General features: G+C 39.8%; 1 protein-coding gene across 2 annotated transcripts in view; it reads left to right on the top strand.

The window, feature by feature from the left end:
- Positions 1-12,165: 12,165 nt before the first annotated feature.
- Positions 12,166-19,639, top strand: part of PRKAR1A (protein kinase, cAMP-dependent, regulatory, type I, alpha) — a 19,164-nt gene continuing 11,690 nt past the window's right edge. Inside the window, exons 1-2 of one of the 2 annotated variants that reach the window (XM_012662292.1) lie at positions 12,166-12,365; positions 15,676-15,858. In XM_012662292.1, coding sequence (XP_012517746.1) covers positions 15,682-15,858 — 177 coding nt within the window. In that variant the 5' untranslated portion in view covers positions 12,166-12,365; positions 15,676-15,681. Of the gene's footprint in view, positions 12,366-12,612; positions 12,778-15,675; positions 15,859-19,639 lie in introns of those variants that run through there. The other variant, XM_012662291.1, reaches the window with a different exon arrangement.

Here is a 19,639-nt window from a genome sequence, read left to right on the forward strand (position 1 = left end):
GTCCACAAACAAGTTAAAATCTCTCCATTTATTTAGATCTTTTGGCTGGGCACAGTGGCTCACACCTGTAATCCCAGTGCTTTGGGAGGCTGAGGTGGGAGGATCACTTGAGGTCAGGAGTTCAAGATCAGCCTGGGCAACATAGCAAGACACTATCTCTAAAAAAAAAAAAAAAAAATTGAAAACGTTAGCCAGACATGGTGGCATGTGCCTGTAGTCCTAGCTACTAGGGAGGCTGAGACAGGAGGATTATCTGGTTTGAGGCTGGAGTGATCTATGCACTCCAGCCTGGGCAACAGAGTGAGACCCTGTCTCTAAAAAAATAAAATAAAATAAAATAAAATTTAGGCCTTTTGACAGTTTCTCTCATAATGTGTTGTAGTGGTCAGTGCACAACTTTGGTCACATTACTCTTCAAATGTTTCATACTTTTGATGCTATTGTAAATGGTATGTTTATATTTTAATTTCCAATTTTTCATTGCCAGCATATAGAAATACCATTAATTTTTGTATTTTGACTTTGTATCCTGCAACCTTGCTAAACTCACTTATTGTAGTATTTTTTTGTATTCCATAGGATTTTACTACAATTTTACTTTTTCCTTTCTGATATGGATGCCTTTTGCTTTTTGTTCTTGCCTTATTAAACTGACTAAATCCACCACTGTAATGTTAATAGGAAGTCACGAGAGGGACACCCTTGACTTGATCCTGATCTCAGATGGAAAGCACTCAGCTTTTCAGCATTGAGTAAAATGTTGGCTATAGGTATTTCATAGCTGCCCTTTATCAGGTTGAGGAAGCTCTATTTGGGTCAGTTTTTGGAATCTCATCAAATTAGCAAAAAAGGCTGACAGGAAAAATGTTTTCCATCATAATGCAGAAAGCAAATTTAGATGAAGTCTCAGATACTGGGGACAACCCAAACTAAGAAAATGTCCCTGAATTTGTCATGCAAATAAATGTGATGATTCACAGGAAGGTGTTAAATTTAATTGTTCAAGGCAAAGTTATGTTTTCTCTATTTAGTTTAGAATAAATTTATTTTCTTCCATAAAAGCAAAGAACTAACAAATTAGCAGTCTAGTTTGCAAGGGATACATGGAATATATTAAGTCATAGCTGATGTATCTGTTTTATCAGGGACTTGAAGAACAACCTGAACTTTTATGATTTGCTGGATTCAAGAGCAGACTATTGGCTATCTTTCTGCTGATTAGATTATTTTACCCACCGAATCACCTTGGAAAAATGCTCCAAAAAGCACTAGTTTATGCACATAGTACTATTTGTCTAGAATTGAAGGTAAGCTCAACACAGATGTAGAGTGGGAGACAAAGATTGACTTCACTTCCACAAATAGCTGAATGCTGAATGACCCCTAAAATGAGATAATATTGTGCAAGGATATCGTCCTAGATCTCAGAGTTACTCTTTATCCTTGGATTGTGTTGTATTAATGCAGCAGTAGGTTTGCTTTGTAAAAGAGAGAGAGCAAATTAAAAAAAAGGAAAAGACATCTGTTACTTCTACTGAGTTAAGCCTTCTAAAAATATTTTCCTTTTAGTGACCACTTGTTATTTTGCCCTTTTGGTCTTTTGCTTTGGAAATAGGACCTTTTCAACTCTTCCGCGTCCCTCCCTGTGTTTGTAAAATGGTGATAATACCTGCACCACAGAAGCAGAGACTTTATTTGGCATCCACAGCTTTTGGAGACGAGGGGTTGTGGTGAATAAAGGAGGAAACATCCCAATTATTCTCGTGAAGCCCGAAGAGCTACATTTTTTCATTTAAAAAAAACTGTGTTCATTCCACTGACTCTAAAGAAACATACTTTAAGTTCAATGATTCAGTCCTCCAGCCCATAACATGTTTAGTGATTCAGTGCATCGTTGATCGATCACAATGAAAGGAAAGATTCTCCCAGGAATCGGCCAACTTTGCAATCAATTTCACATTAGTCATACTGATGCCTAAAATAAGCAGAGAAGACCCCATGAGATTTTTCAAATGTCTGCATAATTACGGAGTCTGGAAAGCGTAAGTGGCTTTCCAAGAGATTGTTGTATGAAAGTCATCGGTTGTATATATACAGTCAGAAGTCTGTTACAGCATCAGGAAGCACAAGCTCTTTATCATAAGATTTCCTCCTCCTCCTCCCTCCTCCTGCTCTCTCCCCTCCCCCTCCTTCTTGTCTTTCTCATCCTCCTCTTCTTCCTCTCCCTGTCCTCCTTCTCTCCTTCCTCCCCTCCTCCTCCTCCTCTTTCTTTCACATAAGACTTCCCTTCCCTTTTCCTGTTATAAAAATAAATTATCCTCATTGTAGAAAGGAGCAACATGGTGTGACTACGGAATCAAACTTGAGTTGAAAATGTGTTTCCACCGCCGACTAGCTGTGTCACCTCGCAGAAGTCACTCATCTACTACGCCTCAGCTACCCCAGTGTTAATGGGTATACTAATGCTAGTTACCTCCCAGAGTTGGTGGTGTGTGGATTTAATAAGACATTCATTTAGACACATTGCACAGTGCCTGGCACTGGGTTAATATGTTAGGTGGTAATAGATACTTGGAATCCCAACAAAGAAAAGCTCCTCAGCAGGGATAAGATCCTCCTGGCTCTGGCCCCTGTCTCCCTTCCCCTCCTGCTGTAATGTCAGGCTTCTTATAGGTTCCTGAACCGGCTGGTCTTCAGCCTTGGTGCACTGTCTAGGCTGGCCTCCTCTCTCGTGTATTCCATTTGCCTGGACTGCCCTTCCCATCCTCTCTCTCATTGCTGTCACCACCTCTCTACCACGCCACCAGCTTGTCCATCTCCCCAGCAAATTCCTCTTCATCTTTCAAAATCTAGTTCTGATAATGTTTCTGGAAAGAGTTACTTCTTCCCTGGCCCCCACACAGGGTTCCACATCTTCTCCTCTGTGCTAATGTTTATTTTTTTAATACCAAAAAGTTATTTTATTTATTTACTTTTTATTTCATAATATTATGGGGATACACACGTTTTGATTACATAATTTGCTTTTGTACAGTTTGAGTCAGAGTTATAAGTGTGCCCTTCACCCAGATGGTGTGCACTGTACCAGTTAGGTGTGAATTTACCCATCCCTTCCTCCCTGCTCCCACCTGCTTCATTTCTGTTGAGTTTTACTTCTGTATGTGCACGTAAGTGTTGACTGATTAGTTCCAATTTAGTATTGAGTACATGTGGTGTTTGTCTTTCCATTCTTGCGATAGTTCACTAAGAAGAATGGCCTCCAGTTCCATCCAAGTTGTTACAAAAGATACTAGATTGCCATTTTTTTTTTTTATGGCTGAGTAGTGCTCCAGGGTATACATACACCACATTTTATTAATCCACTAAGATATTGAAGGGCACTGGGTTGTTTCCATATCTTTGCGATTGTGAATTGTGCTGCTATAAACATTCAAGTGCAAGTTGTCTTTTTTATAAAATGTCTTTTTTCCTTTGGGTAAATACCTATGTGCTAGTGTTTATATTGCACATGCTTCTATTGTCGTACTCATCTACTCATCACGTATGTTGCAGTATATTTGTTCCCATGTCTGTCTCTTCTACTAGTCTGTGTCTTAGCTTCCTTTTGCTGCTGTTACAAATGAATACAAATTTAGTGCCTTAAAACAACATGATTTTATTATCTGGATTTCTGGAGGTTAGAAGTCTAAATGGGTCTCATTAGGCTAACATCAAGGTGTTAGCAGGGCTGTATTCTTTTCTGGAGGCACCAGGGGAGAATCTGCTTTCTTGCCTCTTATAGCTTCTAGAGGCTGCCTGCATTTCTTGGCTTCCTACCTTCCTCCTCTATGTGTAAGGACCCCACTGATGTAAGGCCCATCCTGATAATCCAGGATACTCTCTCCATTTTAAGGTCATTTGATTAGCAACCTTAAATCTATCTACAATATTAATTCCCATTTGTCATGTACTGCAACATTTTCACAGGTTTTGGGGAGTAGGATGTGAATCCTTGGCAGATCATTATTTGGCCACCCACAGTCTGTGAGCTGCTGTGGTAGAGAGGCTGTGACCCATGTGTTACTCTCCCTGAATGTATGACAGAAGCTGCCATATATTAATAGCATGTGAATAAGAAGCATGTGAATATTTGTTCAAAGGTAGCTTTACTCTAAAAGCAGGGGTCAACAAATTTTGACTCTTCATTTGTTTTCGTGCAGCTTGCAAGCTTAGTTTTTACACCTGTTTTTGTACATCATGAAAGCTAAGAATAGGTTTTACATTTTTAAATCATTGAAAAAATCAAAGAATATGACATGTAAAAATTATATGAACTTTATCCAAAATATACAAAGAACTCAAACTCAACACCAACATCTATTGTTTTTGACTTTCTAATAATGGCCATTCTAATTGGAGTAAGATGGTATCTCATTGTGGTTTTAATTTACATTTCTCTGATGACTAATGGTGTTGAGCATTTTTTTTTCTTTTTTTTTTGAGACAGAGTCTCACTGTGTTGCCCAGGCTAGAGTGCCATGGCGTCATCCTCGCTCACAGCAACCTCAAGCTCCTGGGCTCAAGCGATCCTCCTGCCTCAGCCTCCTGAGTAGCTGGGACTACAGGCATGCGCCACCATGCCCGACTAATTTTTTCTATATATTTTTAGTTGTCCAATTAATTTCTTTCTATTTTTAGTAGAGACGGGGTCTCGCTCTTGCTCAGGCTGGTTTCGAACTCCTGAGCTCAAACAATCCGCCTGCCTCGGCCTCCCAGAGAGCTAGGATTACAGGCGTGAGCCACCGCACCCGGCCATTTTTTAATATGCTTTTGGGCCACTTGTATCCCTTCTTTTGAAAAATGCCTATTCATGTCATTTGCCCACTTTTTAATGGAGTTTTTGTTTTTTTTTCCTGCTGAGCTATTTGTGTTCCTTATAGATTCTAGATATTACTCCTCTGTTGGACGCATAGTTTGCAAGTATTTTCTCCCATTCTGTAGGTTATCTATTTACTCTTTTAATTATTTCTTTTGCTGTGCAGAAGCTTTTTAGTTTAATTAAGTCCCATTTGCCTGTTTTTACTGCATTTGCTTTTGGGGTCTTAATCATAAATTCTTTGTCTAGGCCAATGTCCAGAAGAGTTTTTCCTACGTTTTCTTCTAGGATGTTTTTCCTGGTTTCAGGTCTTACATTTAAGTCTTTAATCCATCTTGAGTTAAGTTTTCTATTTGGTGAGAGATAGGGATCCAGTTTCATTCTTCTGCATATGGCTATCCAATTTTCCCAGCACCATTTATTGAAGAGTGTGTCTTTTTCCCAGGGTATATTTTGTCTGCTTTGTCAAAGATCAGATGGTTGTAGGTATATGGTTTTATTTCTGGGTTCTCTATTCTGTTCCATTGATTTATATGTCTACTTTTGTGCCAGTGTCATGCTGCCTTGGTTACTATAGGCTTGTAATATAATTTGAAGTCAGGTAATGTAATACCTCTAGTTTTGTTCTTTTTGCTTAGGATTGCTTTGGCTATTTGGGCTACTTTTTAGTTCCATGTGAATTTTAGAATTGTTTTTTCCAAATGTGTGAAAAATGACATTGATATTTGGTAGTAATTGCATTGAATCTGTAGATTTCTTTGGGCAATGTGATCATTTTAACAAGATTTATTCTTCTTATCCATGAGCATGGGATATTTTTCCATTTGTGCTGTCTACAATTATTTTTATAAGTGATTTGTAGTTCTTCTTGTAGAGATCTTTCACCTCCTTGGTTAAATTCTTAGGTATTTTATTTTATTTTTTTGAAGCTATTGTAAATGAGATTGAATTCTTGATTTGATTTTCAACTTGGTCATTGTTGGTATATAGAAATGCTACTGATTTCTGTACATTGATTTCATAACTTGAGACTTTGCTGAATTCACTTATCAAACCTAGGAGTTTTTTTGGAGGAGTCTTTAGGGTTTTCTAGTTATAAGATCATATCATCAGTAAACAGAGATAATTTGAGTTCCTTTTTCCTGATTTGGATGCTCACTTTCTTTCTCTTGCCTGATTGTTCTGGCTAGGATTTCCAGTACTTTGTTGAACAGAAATGGTGACAGTGGGCATATTTGTCTTGTTCCAGTTCTTAGGGAGAATGATTTCAACTTTTCCCCATTCAGTATGATGTTTGCTGTGGGTTTGTCATATATGAGTTTTATTATTTTAAGGTACGTCCCTTCATTGCTGAGTTTTTGAGGGTTTTTATTAAAATCATGAAGGATGCTGGAATTTATTGAATACTTTTTCCACATTTATTGAGATGATCATATGGTTTTTGCTTTTAATTCTGTTTATGTGGTGAATCACATTTATTGACTTGCCTATGTTGAACAATCCTTACATCCCTGGGATGAAACCCACTTGATTGTGGTGAATTATCCTTTTGATGTGCTGTTAGATTCTGTTGGCTAGTATTTTGTTGAGAATTTTTGTGTTTATGTTCATCAGAGATATTGGTCTGTAGTTTTCTTTTCTTTTTTTTTTGTTGTTGCATCCTTTCCTGGCTTTGGTATCAGGGTGATACTGGCTTTGTAGAATGAGTTGGGGAGGATTATCTCTTTCTCAATCCTCTGGAACAATTTCACTAGGGTTGGCAGTTCTTCTTTGTATGTCCGGTAGACTTTGGCTGTGAATCCATCTGGTCTTGGGCTTTTTTTTTCGTTGGGAGATTTTTTAAATTACTGAGTCAGTCTAGCTGCTTGTTATTAATAGATCTATTCCAGAATTCTATTTCTTCCTGGTTTAATCTCAGAAGCTTGTGCATTTTCAGGAATTCATCCATTTCCTCTAGGTTTTCTAGTTTGAGAGCATAACAGTCTCTGATGAGCTTTCATATTTCTGTGGTATCAGTTGTAAGGTCTCCTTTTCCATTTCTGATTGTATTTATTTGGGTCTTCTTTCTTCCTGGTTAGTTTAGCTAGTGGTTTATCAATTTTGTTTATCTTTTTGAAGAACCAACTTTCCATTTTGTTGATCCTTTGTATTGATTTTTTGGTTGGTAGACCTACTTTGGAAAATAGTTTGGCAGTTTCTAACAAAGCTAAATGTACTCTTACCACATGATCCTGAAATTGAGCTTCTTTCTATTTACTCAAAGGAGTTGAAAACTTATGTCCACACAAAAACCTGCTTTATGTTTATAGCTAGCAGTTATATTCATAATTGCCAAAACTGGGGGACAACCAAGATGTCCTTCAGTAGGTATAGATAAACAAACTATGGTATATCTATACAATGGAATATTGGTCAATAATAAAAAGAAATGAACTATCAAATCATGAAATGACATGGAGGAACTTTATATGCATGTTACTAAAAGAGAAATGCCAGTCTGAAAAGCCTACATACTGTATGATTCCAACTATATGGCATTCTAGAAAAGGCAAACATATGGAAACAGTAAAAAAGTCAGTGGTTGCCAGGAACTCAGGGAAAGGAGAAAGGGATAACTAGTGGAGCACAGGGGATATTTAGTGCAGTGAAATTCATCTATAGGATGCTGTAATGGTGGATATAAATGCCATTGTAAATTTATCAAAATCCATAGACAGTACAACACAAAGAGTGAACCCTAATGTAAACTATGGACTTTAGTTAATAATCATGTTACCAATATTGGTTCATCAAGGGTAACAAATGTACCACAGGAATGCAAGATGTTAATAATAGGGAAAACTATGATATATGGGGAATGATAAGGGTATCTGGGAACTCTGCACTTTCTGCTTAATTTTTTTTGTAAGCTGAAAAACTGCTCAAAAATATAATTGTAAAAATATAAAAATTATGTCAATTTCAAATTTCAGTGTTAATAAATTTTTACTGGAACATATCCACACCCATTATTTATATATTGCCTATGGCCATTTTTGTGCTACAGTGGCCTAGTTGAGAAGTTGCCACAGTGACCAGATGGCTTATAAAGGTAAAGCATTGACTGTCTGGCCCTTTACAGAAAAAAATGTGCTGATCCTGATCTAAAGCATACGCAGTCCTCTGCATCAGGTCACTGCTTACTCCTCCAGCCTCAACCCCTCTCCCATCTTATCCTTAAGCCATCTTGAAAAATACTTTCTTTAGAAATCCGTGCTTTCTTTTGCTCATCAGTTTCCTCTAGCTGAGAGACAAAGCAGGACTAACGGGGCACTGTTATGTCCCAGGCACCTCTTTTAGGCAGCCTTCCCTGACCCCCAAGCCAGGTTAGCCCCTTCAGTGTGCTCCCTAACCATGGCCCCATAGTGCAGCCTCTCTGTTGAAAGCACCCATGTTCTTGCTGATCCGTTGAGACTGTTAACTTGCTGAGGCCATAGCTTATCCTTTTCTGCATCCCTGGCACCTAGTACCTGCTGCGTGGATGATTAGGAAACATTTTTTTAAGGGATTGTGAACCTGGAGTCCATACATAAATGGGCTTCAGGATCTGTGAACCCCCTGAAGCAGGATAATAAATGTTGTGTGTATATGTGTGGGCATACTTTCTGGGGAGAAAGCCCATTGTTTTCACGAGCTTCTCAAAGGGGCCCATGACCACTCCCCACCCAGAGAAAAAATTAAGAATTCCTGGAAGATGTAGAGGCATATAGTCACCAGGATAAATTAACAAGATTTGTTGGTATTGTCAATTTGACAGAAATAAAGTTCTTGATCCTAGTCAACAATCCTACCATCCATGACACATCTAAATATGTGTGTGGGTGACCAACCCATCACTATTTTTTTAAAGCCTCAAATCCATGATCCACTGACAAAGGGTTACCATTGGTTAAAAACAGCATAGGTCTAGGAGATTGACATTCAAAGGAAGAACATTTTAGAAGAGATTCATACAAATATGCAGACTTGACTGGGTACGTGCTTGTGATAATTTTGTGTCAACTTGGCTAGGCCATGTTACTCAGTTTTTTGTGAAATACCAGTCTAGATGTTTCTGTGAAGTTTTTTTTTTTTTTTTATGTGATTAGCATTTAAGTCAGTACACTTTGAGTAAAGCAGATTGCCATCCATAATGTGGGTGGGCCTCACCCAATCTCTTTTCTGAAGAGAAAAGACTGAGATTCACTGAGGAAGAAGGAATTCTGCCTTTGGACTTAAGATTGCAACATCAACTTTACCTTGGGTCTACCCTGCTGACCTGCCTTGCACCTGCCCTGCAGATTTTGGACTTGTCAGCGCCCACAATTGTGCAAGCCAATCCCTTAAAAGACGTTTCTCTCTCTATATACATATCCTATTGGTTTTATTTCTCTGGTGAACTCTAACACAGTTCTCTCTTGTTGAACATTGTGGATTTAAATATATTACTTTGGATGAATACATGTTTTGGATGAAGATATTTTTACTTGGAATACTCTACAGTAATAAACCCAAGATTGCCACTCTTCTGGTTTCTTGGTTAATGTTTTCAATTAATGCTCAAGATAAACATCCTGCTTAGTTTAAATGAGCATTTGCCAGTGAGAAAAGTAGAAAGACTTTCTGGCATTTGGATGCTTGCAGGAATTGGGTTATATTTGAAACCACAACTTTATGTCCCGTAGGAAGCATAAATACTCAGCACCACTACGTACCACAAGTAGGTGGTGATGGTCTGAAAATCAAAAATATGTGGATCCGTGTTTAGCCAATGGAAACTTTTAAGAAATGGGCCACCAAAGTATTCCTTTTATGTTTTAGCTTTCTTAGTTCTATTTCTGCTTATTAAATGTACCACTGACCTTTTAAATTTTTTGCTATTGTTTAGCAAACATTGTAACAGCAATTATAGAATTTTGTTTTAAAGAGGAAAATTTATTTATAACCCACTATCCTAGAAACATATTTTATTGAGTTTCTCAAGGACAGAGGCCAAAGGAAAGGTCAACAGACCTTTGAGTCAAGGGCAGAAGGCCTCTGGAGAAGGGAAACTGTACAGAAACTGCAATGGAACAACTGTCATTTCTGAAATGTAATTTACAGGTCTGTATTCTCACAACAGCACAGCGGCACTGAAAGAGCATTTGCACCGTTTGGAAAGCACTGAGGCTGTTGAGTTTTTCAGAACAGCTGTCTCCGTGAACGGTCCCTAGGCTCAACTATCTACTGCCCATTTCCCTTTTTGTCTTCTAAAGCCCCAGCATATGAGGATTTGGCAGCTAGAACAAGGTTGAGTGCGACTGACACAGGAAACGGCCCGTGGCTGGACTGGTGCCTGCATGCAGCTGAATGGGGACACATGGCCAGGCCTTAGCAAGAAAGCAGCTGTCACTCAAACCACTCAGCTCAATGTCACCAGCTTGCTTGTTTCCTTATTCTTAGTGTCTTAACTGCCTTAGGAAGGTAACACTCATGGTGGGACAGAGTATCACTAAGACTTAACCTTGTAGTTTGGGCAGCTCTTTAGGAAGGGAGAGAAGTAGGAAGTGAACGAACATTTATTTAATGTATCCCATAATGTACTAGGCAATTTTATATATATATATATCTCGGCTGCAAAGGAGATTGATTAAGATCACTGCCTGGGTTTGAGCCACACTAGCTGGGTGGCCTTGGCCAAGTCATTTAACTTCTCCATGTCTCATGTTCTTTCTGTAATAATAACACTTACCTACATCACAGAGTTATTATGAGGATTGAATTAATTATTACATGGAAAACACTTAAAACAGTGCTTGGAACATAATGAGTGCTATACATATGTTTGCTGTTATCATCTTTACTAGTTAACTTTAACACAGCCCTGTTTATCCTTTGACAATTGAGGAAACTGAGGCTCATGGAGATTAAGTCAATTACCGGAGATGGCAGAGCCTGAACCAAACTTAGATTTATCTGACTGCAAAGTTTTCTTCCCATAACAGGACCGGGCATGCTCAATGCTATCGAATTCCCTCTCCTGCTTGCCAGCTTAGGGTTCATTTTATCAGCCGTGCTTTGTACTGACAAGGGTGAAATCCTATATGGCTGAGCCTCTGTCTTTAATCCCCCGTTCCGCTCATCTCTGGAGAAGGGCCAATGGTGAGCATGTGGAGGATTGGTGAAAGGAGAAACTTCCCACCTACATTCCCCCCTGTAGATGTAGTTGGCCTTTCTGATGTTGCCTATGCTCCCCCTGACTATGAGAAAGCAGGGGATCACCGTAACTAAAGGAAATAGTCTTATGAGCAGGATCCTTATCATAGCCTGGTACATTTAGGGGAGCAGTTGGCCTGCTAGGGCAGTGCTATCCAAAAGAAATATAATGGGAGCCACATTTGTCATTTAAAATTTTCCAATAGCTATGTTAAACAAGTAAAAACAAAGGAGAAATTAATTTTAATAATATTTACCCTGATATATCCAAAATAGTATCACTTCAACCTAGAATCAATAAAAAATTATTGAGACACTTTACTTTTTTGTGTGTTAAGTGTTAAATCCATTATGTATTTTACACATACGGTCCTAGAACTATATACGGGGCAACCACAACGGCTCCCAGCCAGACACTTGGATATGCGTCCTCCAAGGGCCTTCTTTATTCATTTAGTGATTTTATATGTCTAAAATTGTCCTCTGCTTCCCTTTTCTTCCTCCACCAGCAGATATTCTGATCTAAAAAAATGTCTGAAAGAGTAAAGAAGTCGTCTTTTCTCTGAATTTCCCCTGATTAGCGCAGGTTTTACAGACAGTTGAGATTCCTTGCGTGGTCACAAAGCGTTTGTGACAATTTGCACGCTCTGTACTTCTCACCCTATGTGGTAAGGCGTGATGATGGGGCATTTCAGGTTCTAGAAGGATTCAGGGCTCCTCTTGGACCCTGACAAGGTCCTTTCCTGTGTCTTGTGGACACCGGGGACGGTGTGGCCTACACTGACGACAGCACCCTCGGAGGGGAGAGCTGCCGGACCGTCCAAGCAGAGACTTGGCAGGGCTCAGATTTCCTGGACCGGATGGCAGGCCGGAGCCCAGAGCCCAGCGCGGCGCTGGCGGGGCACAGGATGAGCGGCCCGAAGTGGGCATCCCGGGCATCCGCCCGCGCTCGGCCCCGCGTCGCAGCTGCTGCAGATTCGCCGGGGCCGCCGCCTCCTCCGGGGTCTGGAAACTGCAGGAATCTCCCCGCCCCGGCCTGGAGTCCTCCTCCCTGCAGGGGCAGCGGGGCGGAGTCGCCCACCTGTCATCCGAGACGCCCCACGTGGGTCCGTGGGGCGGAGGAGGGTGAAGGGAGGAAGAAAAAGCAGAGGCCTCGAGGGAGGCAGGAGTGAGAGTGGGGTGGAGAGAGGAGCGGAGGAGAGGAGCGGAGAAGAGAAGGAAGCTCACGGGAGTCGCGCGGAGAGGGAGCGAAGAGCCGAAGAAATAAAGGGGACCTGAGACACCCAGAGAGGGACAGGTAAGGAGGGGCAGGTGAACAGGTAGGAGGAAACAACCCGGCTAGAGAGAGTGGGAAAAGGAGGAGGCAGGACTGAGGAAAGGGCTGCAGATAAAGGGCAAGGTAAGATGAAAATAATGGCAGAAGGCGAACCATTGTACAGTGAAGAAGGGTGAAGGTACTTCAAAGAGGGGCGGAGGAGGAACTAGGGCTGCTGCGCCTTTAAGGTTGCCAAGGCGACGGCTCTGGCCAGAGCGAGGCGCATTGACGTCAGCAGCCGAGCGTTGATTGGCTGCGGCCAGGTCGTTTCCGGTGGAGCCGTCGCCGAGCAGCTATCGCAGAGTGGAACCGGGCTGGAAGCGAAGCGCTGAGGGAGCTCGGCACGACGCAACCTCGCACCTGCAGCCCCGTGGCCGCCGCCGCCCGTCCCTAGGTGAGTGGGGTCCGCCGGGGGCTCCGGCGCAGTGAGCTTCGTCGCCTCGCCGTCCGTTTGGGGGCGTTGGACCTATCCAAGATGGCGTCACGGGGCGCGACCTGCAGGGGGACGGCCGCACCCCCTTCCCCTTCCCGGCCCAGCAGACGCCTCCCCGCAGGCCTCACGCCCCGGGCCGCGCCCCCGACTCGGAATCTGTACTCCTGAGGCCTTGTGGCCTTGAGACGTCCGCTCCCGCACGGGGCTCTCGGCCGCTCCGCTCCCCCCGCCCGCGCGCGCTCCCCCCACTCCGCGACGCTCGGGGCCCCAGCCCTCAGCGGCCAGCCCCGGCCGCCTTCGCCCCCGCACGCCACGGCCTCCTCGCTCGCCCTCCCCCATTTCCTGAAGGACAACAGCTCGATTTTGCCAGAATCCGCCATCGCATCCCCTGCCGGTTCTGGCTCATCTTGAGACCTAGCAGTTCTTTTTATCTCCATTCTGTCTTCTCTTTGTCATTACCAGCAGTCGCTTTCTCTCTCAACGGAATAATTCCTTCCACCCCCCCTACGATGATCTTAATCTATCTCCTCAATTTCCTTTTGTCTCCTTTCTCCACCTTCCCTTTCCCGATTTTTTCTCCCTGAGGCCTCCTCTCCACCACCGTGGCCTTCCAACTAGAGTAGGATGAAGGGTTGGCCTCCCTTCTTCATTTTGTGGTCGTGACCGTGGCCTACGTGAAGTGAAGGGCACTTTCCTGTCCTTCTTCTAGAAAATACGCCGTACTTATTAACCCTTCCAGCTCAGTGCATGTGTGGTGCCAGCCGACTTACTACTTGCGAGATACCCGAGAGATCCGTCTTTTCAGCAGAGCAAGGAAAGCTAACACTTCCTTAAGGTGACCCCAAGGAAATGTTACTTGGCAGGTCGAAGGGGGTGCGGTCTGAATCAGGAAGTTTCTCAAAGTGTTTTTAAGTATTTCCTAGATTGTAATCCGCTTGAAACAGAATTTTATCACAACTGAAATTCCAGAAGAAAGAATCGAAGTGTTTCCTTATGAGTAGAGACAATGCAATGAAAATTTTAAAGCAGTTAAATAAATTTTTTTAGGGGGAGGAAGCTAAATTGTCGGGCTCTTAAAAATAAATACAAATAGAGAATTAGTCCAGTTGTATTTGATTACAAATATTAAGACCATGAAATCTGGTTATTCAGGGTTTCACCTGGTGACTGCCTTAATCTTGGGGCATTTCTCTTTGTGTACTATATCTTATTACCAGTGTCATCTTTTTGGTCTTAGTGATATGTTACTTGTTCCAAACAAACCAAAAAAACCCAGTTTCACCCCTTAAGCCCAATTCTCTCATCTCTACCAGCCAAAGACCCAGTGTTAAAATGATTTCTCTGATCAGTTGAATACATGTGTGGATATTCCTGAAATGTGACAATGTTTTGAAGCATAAAATGATCTGATTTAAACATTGTTGTTGGTAGCCTTCAGTATTATTTGAAATGCAGAAAATTCTACTGAAGTAGATTTTCAGTTCATAAGATTTGCCTGACTTGGAAAAGTGGCTGGTATAAATCTACCCTAAAGTAAATTAATTTTTTTCTTTTTAATGTTTACTTCTGAAGTAGCAGCATGATTCTTTTTCCATGGCTTCTAATTTATGTGCTTGTCATGGAGCCACAAGCTTTCTCATAGTCTGTTAATTAATTAGTCTACTTGTTATTGACCTTTATCATGAAAGTTGTCAAAACAAAATGAGTAACAGTGTAGCACTTTAGAATAGCTCTTTACTGTGGTATTTCTTTTTTTACATTTACAGTTTCATCTCTGTGGTTTCAAGTGCATTATAATTGGAAAAGTCTGATTAGTATTGAACTCAGTTGCTGAGTGTAAGGGACGGAACTCTTATCTTCTAATCTTAATTGCTTAGTAATTAGGAGTTGGAAGGAAAACAGTGTATGACCCTGTTGTTAAATTACTAAACTTTTAATTCCAGGATAAGGTTAGCTGTCCATTATTCTGTTTGCTTTATTTCACATCAAGGTGTACCATAGTTGGAAACCTCTAATATCCATTAAATGCAATTTATCTGCTTAATCTTCGTGTAAATTAGAAGCTTAAGTGTTTTAACGTTTTCCTGTCCAGATGAAGGAAATGTCTTGACAATTTTCTGTCCATGTCTTTTACAGTTTACTTGGTAAGGAATTCTCCCCTCCCCCCTCCAAGTATTTTCCTTCTTTTACCACTAAGTGTATTGTCATGGAGGGCTGGCACCTGGTAAAAGAATCCAGAAAAAAAGGTTGCTTTTAAAACTCATCTGAGGTTTCTTTTATGTTTTTTAAAAATTTTGATTATGCTAGTAGTTGGCTAATCAGATCCTTTCTCCATTGGTTTGTTGTGTGACATTAGGACACTCCCATGGGTTAGAAGTTACCTATAGGGAATGTCAGACATTCATCATTGTGCTTACTTGCTTTCACTTAGTGCTGACTCGTGTGCCCTTTTAATCCTCTGTCCTGTTTACCATTTACATACTTCCCACGTCATCATGATTTCCTTTGCAAGGGAGAACTGAATGGAATTCCCTTAAGGGCTTGACTTCTCAGCAGCCGGCCTCTGCAGGGGATAGTGGCTCATACTTCCTCTCAGGAGCTGAGATTATCCACTTTCACTGTTGCCTACAGAGCCCAGATCTTGCAGCAGGAACTAAATGAAACACTTACTTAGAAGAATGCTAGTTCTGTACATACTTTATTCCTTACCCTCCCCCCCCCACCTCCTTGTTTAAAAACCAGATCTACTTAGAAAAAAATCACTATGAACCAGTTGCTTAATAAATTTAGAAAGTCAAAGGCCAAATTGGCATTTGTGCTTTTTAGTTTACACAAGCATATGTGTGCTTTTTGTTGCAGAGAACCATGGCGTCTGGCAGCACTGCCGCCAGTGAGGAGGAGCGCAGCCTCCGGGAATGTGAGCTCTATGTCCAGAAGCACAACATTCAGGCACTGCTCAAGGATTCCATTGTGCAGTTGTGCACTGTCCGACCCGACAGACCTATGGCATTCCTCAGGGAATACTTTGAGAGATTGGAGAAGGTAAAAATAAACGTGGGGAGATGATGAGATGACCTTGACATTGTTAAATTCAATGCTGTAGAATGTTACTAATTTGTATGTTTTGGAAGAAAAGGAATTCTGACCAAATAAGAAGTCTCAAACAGGATTTCAAATAAGAAATGCAGTTAAGCAATTTGTAGTAATTTTAAAATTCTTAATCAGAATTTATCAGAAAATGAATCTATATGTTAAGTTTACTTGGCTAACAAAGAGTTTTCAAACATACAGTTTCCAAACTTTTAATTAGTACATAAAACTGACTATAACAGATAAAACTGATCAGAAGTAGTATAGCAGTTGTAAGAAATGAGAAATTCTGCAGTACTTGAAAGCAGTTAATACTTTTCTTTGACAAAGCAAGTAAGCTTAATAAACCTTATCCCATCTTTTAAAAGTAGTATAATGAAACATTTGAATCTATCTTGTCACCGATATATCAGAAAATCTGAATTAGGGAAGTCCATTTTACGGTAGAGTATATCTCAGATGAATTTAACTATAGAGTGGAGGAGATAGCAAGATTAATGGTTGTCAAAATTTTCTTCTGTAGTTTTGGTCAGGACTTGTTTCCTCTTGAAAAGAATTAATCCAGGTTTTATTTTTTGTTATTCATCCTTACATATGTGTCATTGTGACCTACATATATGGTATATGCTTTTCTAAGAAAAATAATAATTTTGTATTGAGGATAATGCTTAAATTCACTTTTCTCAAGAAAACAATGGAAAAATCTAGATCACCGAATGTTTTGAGTAGTTTGTGTGATTTGCTTCTGTAAATCAGCAGGATAAATTTATACATTGTCTTGTGTATAGTGACTTTTTGAGGTGGCCCATAATGATTATGAACCAATTGGACATTTCTTTGGCATATGATTATTAATTATTTAATTGTATAATAGAAATATTTGCATTTCCCATTTGCTTGGACAATTTCTTAATCACCATAATTTATTAGAGAATCTACACTAAGGTTTAAAAATGTTTAGCTCAGGGATCAGGTATTTTCTGCTGCTTTTTGTGAAAAACTGTTAAAGTTGGTATTTAGTACCATGGTTAGAGTAATTAAAAAAGACAAAAATGACTAACTAGTCCCTATGAATGTAACTTTACTGTCTTGGAATTACATTAGAAAGTTTGGCTTTCCCTTTTTTAAGCAATTTCTAGATAATGGCAGTACTGTAGAGCCAGGCCATGGGTATTCCTTGTTTTGAAATCAAGTGCGTTCCTGGAGATCTGGTTCTGAAATGGGTCACTGTAAGGTGATCCCTCATCTTTGGACATCAGTAGAAACCATCAAATGTGAGGGGATTAAGTTGGTGAGACATTAAGTGTGTATCTTTTTATAGGGAGTATTGAATGTGTGGTGCTAGTTTCAAAGCCGCTAGTTTACCACAATACTGTTTAAGGACCAACCAATGTGGAAAACAAGAAGTAATTATTAAAATACTTTACAGATGTGATTTTTAGATTTAATGTGTATCGGCTTCTTTACCTCTTAATAAAAGTCACAGCTCAACACACTTTTTGTTATAATTCAAGGATCTTCGTTCGTTTGCATATATTCCTTCAGCCAGGGTTGAATATAGATAACTGGACCTTCAAATAACTAGCTTTTCAACTTTTTAACAGGTCACTTTGGTGTATATTAAGTATTAATTTGTATGTTGAAAATAGAGTCACATTTTTGTCACCTCTTTCCGCATGTTTCTGGGGTTATGTTTCTGGTACTTTCAACTACTCTGTAAGAAATGTACCAAACAGCTTTCACAGTTGGTGTGTTGAAAGCTTCTGCATTTTAATTTAGACAGTCATCTGGAATTCAAGTGCATTTTTACTCATGTATTTCATAGAACCTTGCCTGTCTGATAGGTAAGAGAAATTATAACAGCAATGACCTTTGAGTTGTCTCCTATGTGCCAGGTACTGTGTGAAGCACTTTACATACATACGTACTCATTATTTCAAATATGTGAAGTAGGTGATTATCACCATTTTACAGAGGTAGCAGGTAAAAGTAAGAGAAATTAAGTAACTTGGTCATACAGTGTAGTCATCAGCTTTTGCTACTGCAGTGTATAACCCCCAAATTTTGGTAGCTTACTACAACAAACCATATTTCTTGGTCATATGCAGCTCTTCTGGGCTTAGGTTGTCTTGCCTTCTTGACTCCACATGTCTTGTTCTGGGGCTGAATGGAAGGAGCAGCTACTATATAGGGCAGGCTGTTCTTACAGCAGAGAGAGGAGAAGCTCAGGGTGGGCAGAGCCAAACCACACAAGCGGGCATAGTATGGCATGTCCACTTACATTCCATGGCCAAAGCAAGTCTATAGCCAAGCCTTAAGTCAGTGGGGTGGGAAGTACACTGTACCCACAGGGAAGAATGGCAAGGGCAGGGAAGGAACAGGTAATTGTGAAAACTTATTAAGTTGGGGGGACAGAATTTGAACTTAAGAGTCGAGAACATAATGCAGGATTTAATGCAGAATATAATGCAGAATTTGAACCTGAGAGTGGAAAACATAATTAACCAGTGAATGGGAGTTTTTAAAATTTTTAATTGATACATAATATTTGTACATTTTTATGGAGTACATGTGATAACTTGTTACATGCATAAAATCTGTAGTGATCAAGTCAGGGTATTTAGGGTATTCATTATCTCAGTTAAAGAGCTGAGGAGGAAGGAGACTGACAGCAGGATGACAACAGCAAGAGAAAGGATATAAAAATGTGTCATAGTACATGCTAGAAATTAGAGATCTTAGTACTGGCTCTGAGTCGTCAGGATTAGGTTATATTCAAATTGCTATTTTAAAAAGACTTACTAGAATCCATGAGACAATGTTAGAATGCTTTTGGTATTTCAAAATTATCCTAAAAATTCAATGAAGTACAGTCCCAAATGAGGTATTATTTGTAAAATTTTTAATGAAGTTTTTGTGAAATGTCAATCAATAACAGATTTTGAGGGGAGAATTTGTATTTTTATTTATACTTTTAAACTTTGAACTTAGGGGAAGCTTGAGTTTTATAGTTCTGTGTTAATGTAAAAGGGGAAAACCTTACTGATTATTGGGACTACCAGAGTGAAAATGAAGTGAATTTTCTAAAGAATGTATTTTTTTAAAATAGATTACATATTTACATATTTCAGAATTCTGCAGGTACAAAAGTGTGTAACAGTAAAAGGTGTCCTTCCTGCCCCATTGCCTTCCTTGAATGCTGCCAGTGTTCTGGAGATAATATGTGGGCACTTACAAATTCATATAGAAAAGAGCTTCCTGTTGTTTTTTTTCCCCTAACAAGTGTGGCTTTCCATTGTGTGGATGTACTGTCACTTATTTAATCGTCCCTACTGATGACCATTTTGGTTGTTTTCAATGTTTCATTCTTAAAAACAAGGATATACAATGAATAATTTTTAATACATGTCATTTCACACACATGTACATCTTAGAATAAATTCCTAGAAGTAGAATTATTAGATTACTAGGTCAAGAAGTAAATAAATATGTTTGTAATTAAATATATACAAAAATATTAAAGTTATTTTTATTGTATTAATATGTTTTTATCATTGTGTTTTTTCTTAATTGAAAATTAGAAAATGTAGAGAAACGAGAAAAATAAAGATAACCCCTTTCTCCAAAAAAGAAGAAAATAACAATCAGGCATGATTTTACTAATAGAAATGAATACTATCAACACCTTGATGGTGGTGGTTCTAGACTTTTCTTGCTGCACATATATATGGTT

This window comes from Propithecus coquereli, unplaced genomic scaffold (genome assembly GCF_000956105.1).
Source record: "Propithecus coquereli isolate 6110/MARCELLA unplaced genomic scaffold, Pcoq_1.0 Scaffold76, whole genome shotgun sequence".
In the NCBI taxonomy this organism is placed as follows: Eukaryota; Metazoa; Chordata; class Mammalia; order Primates; family Indriidae; genus Propithecus; species Propithecus coquereli.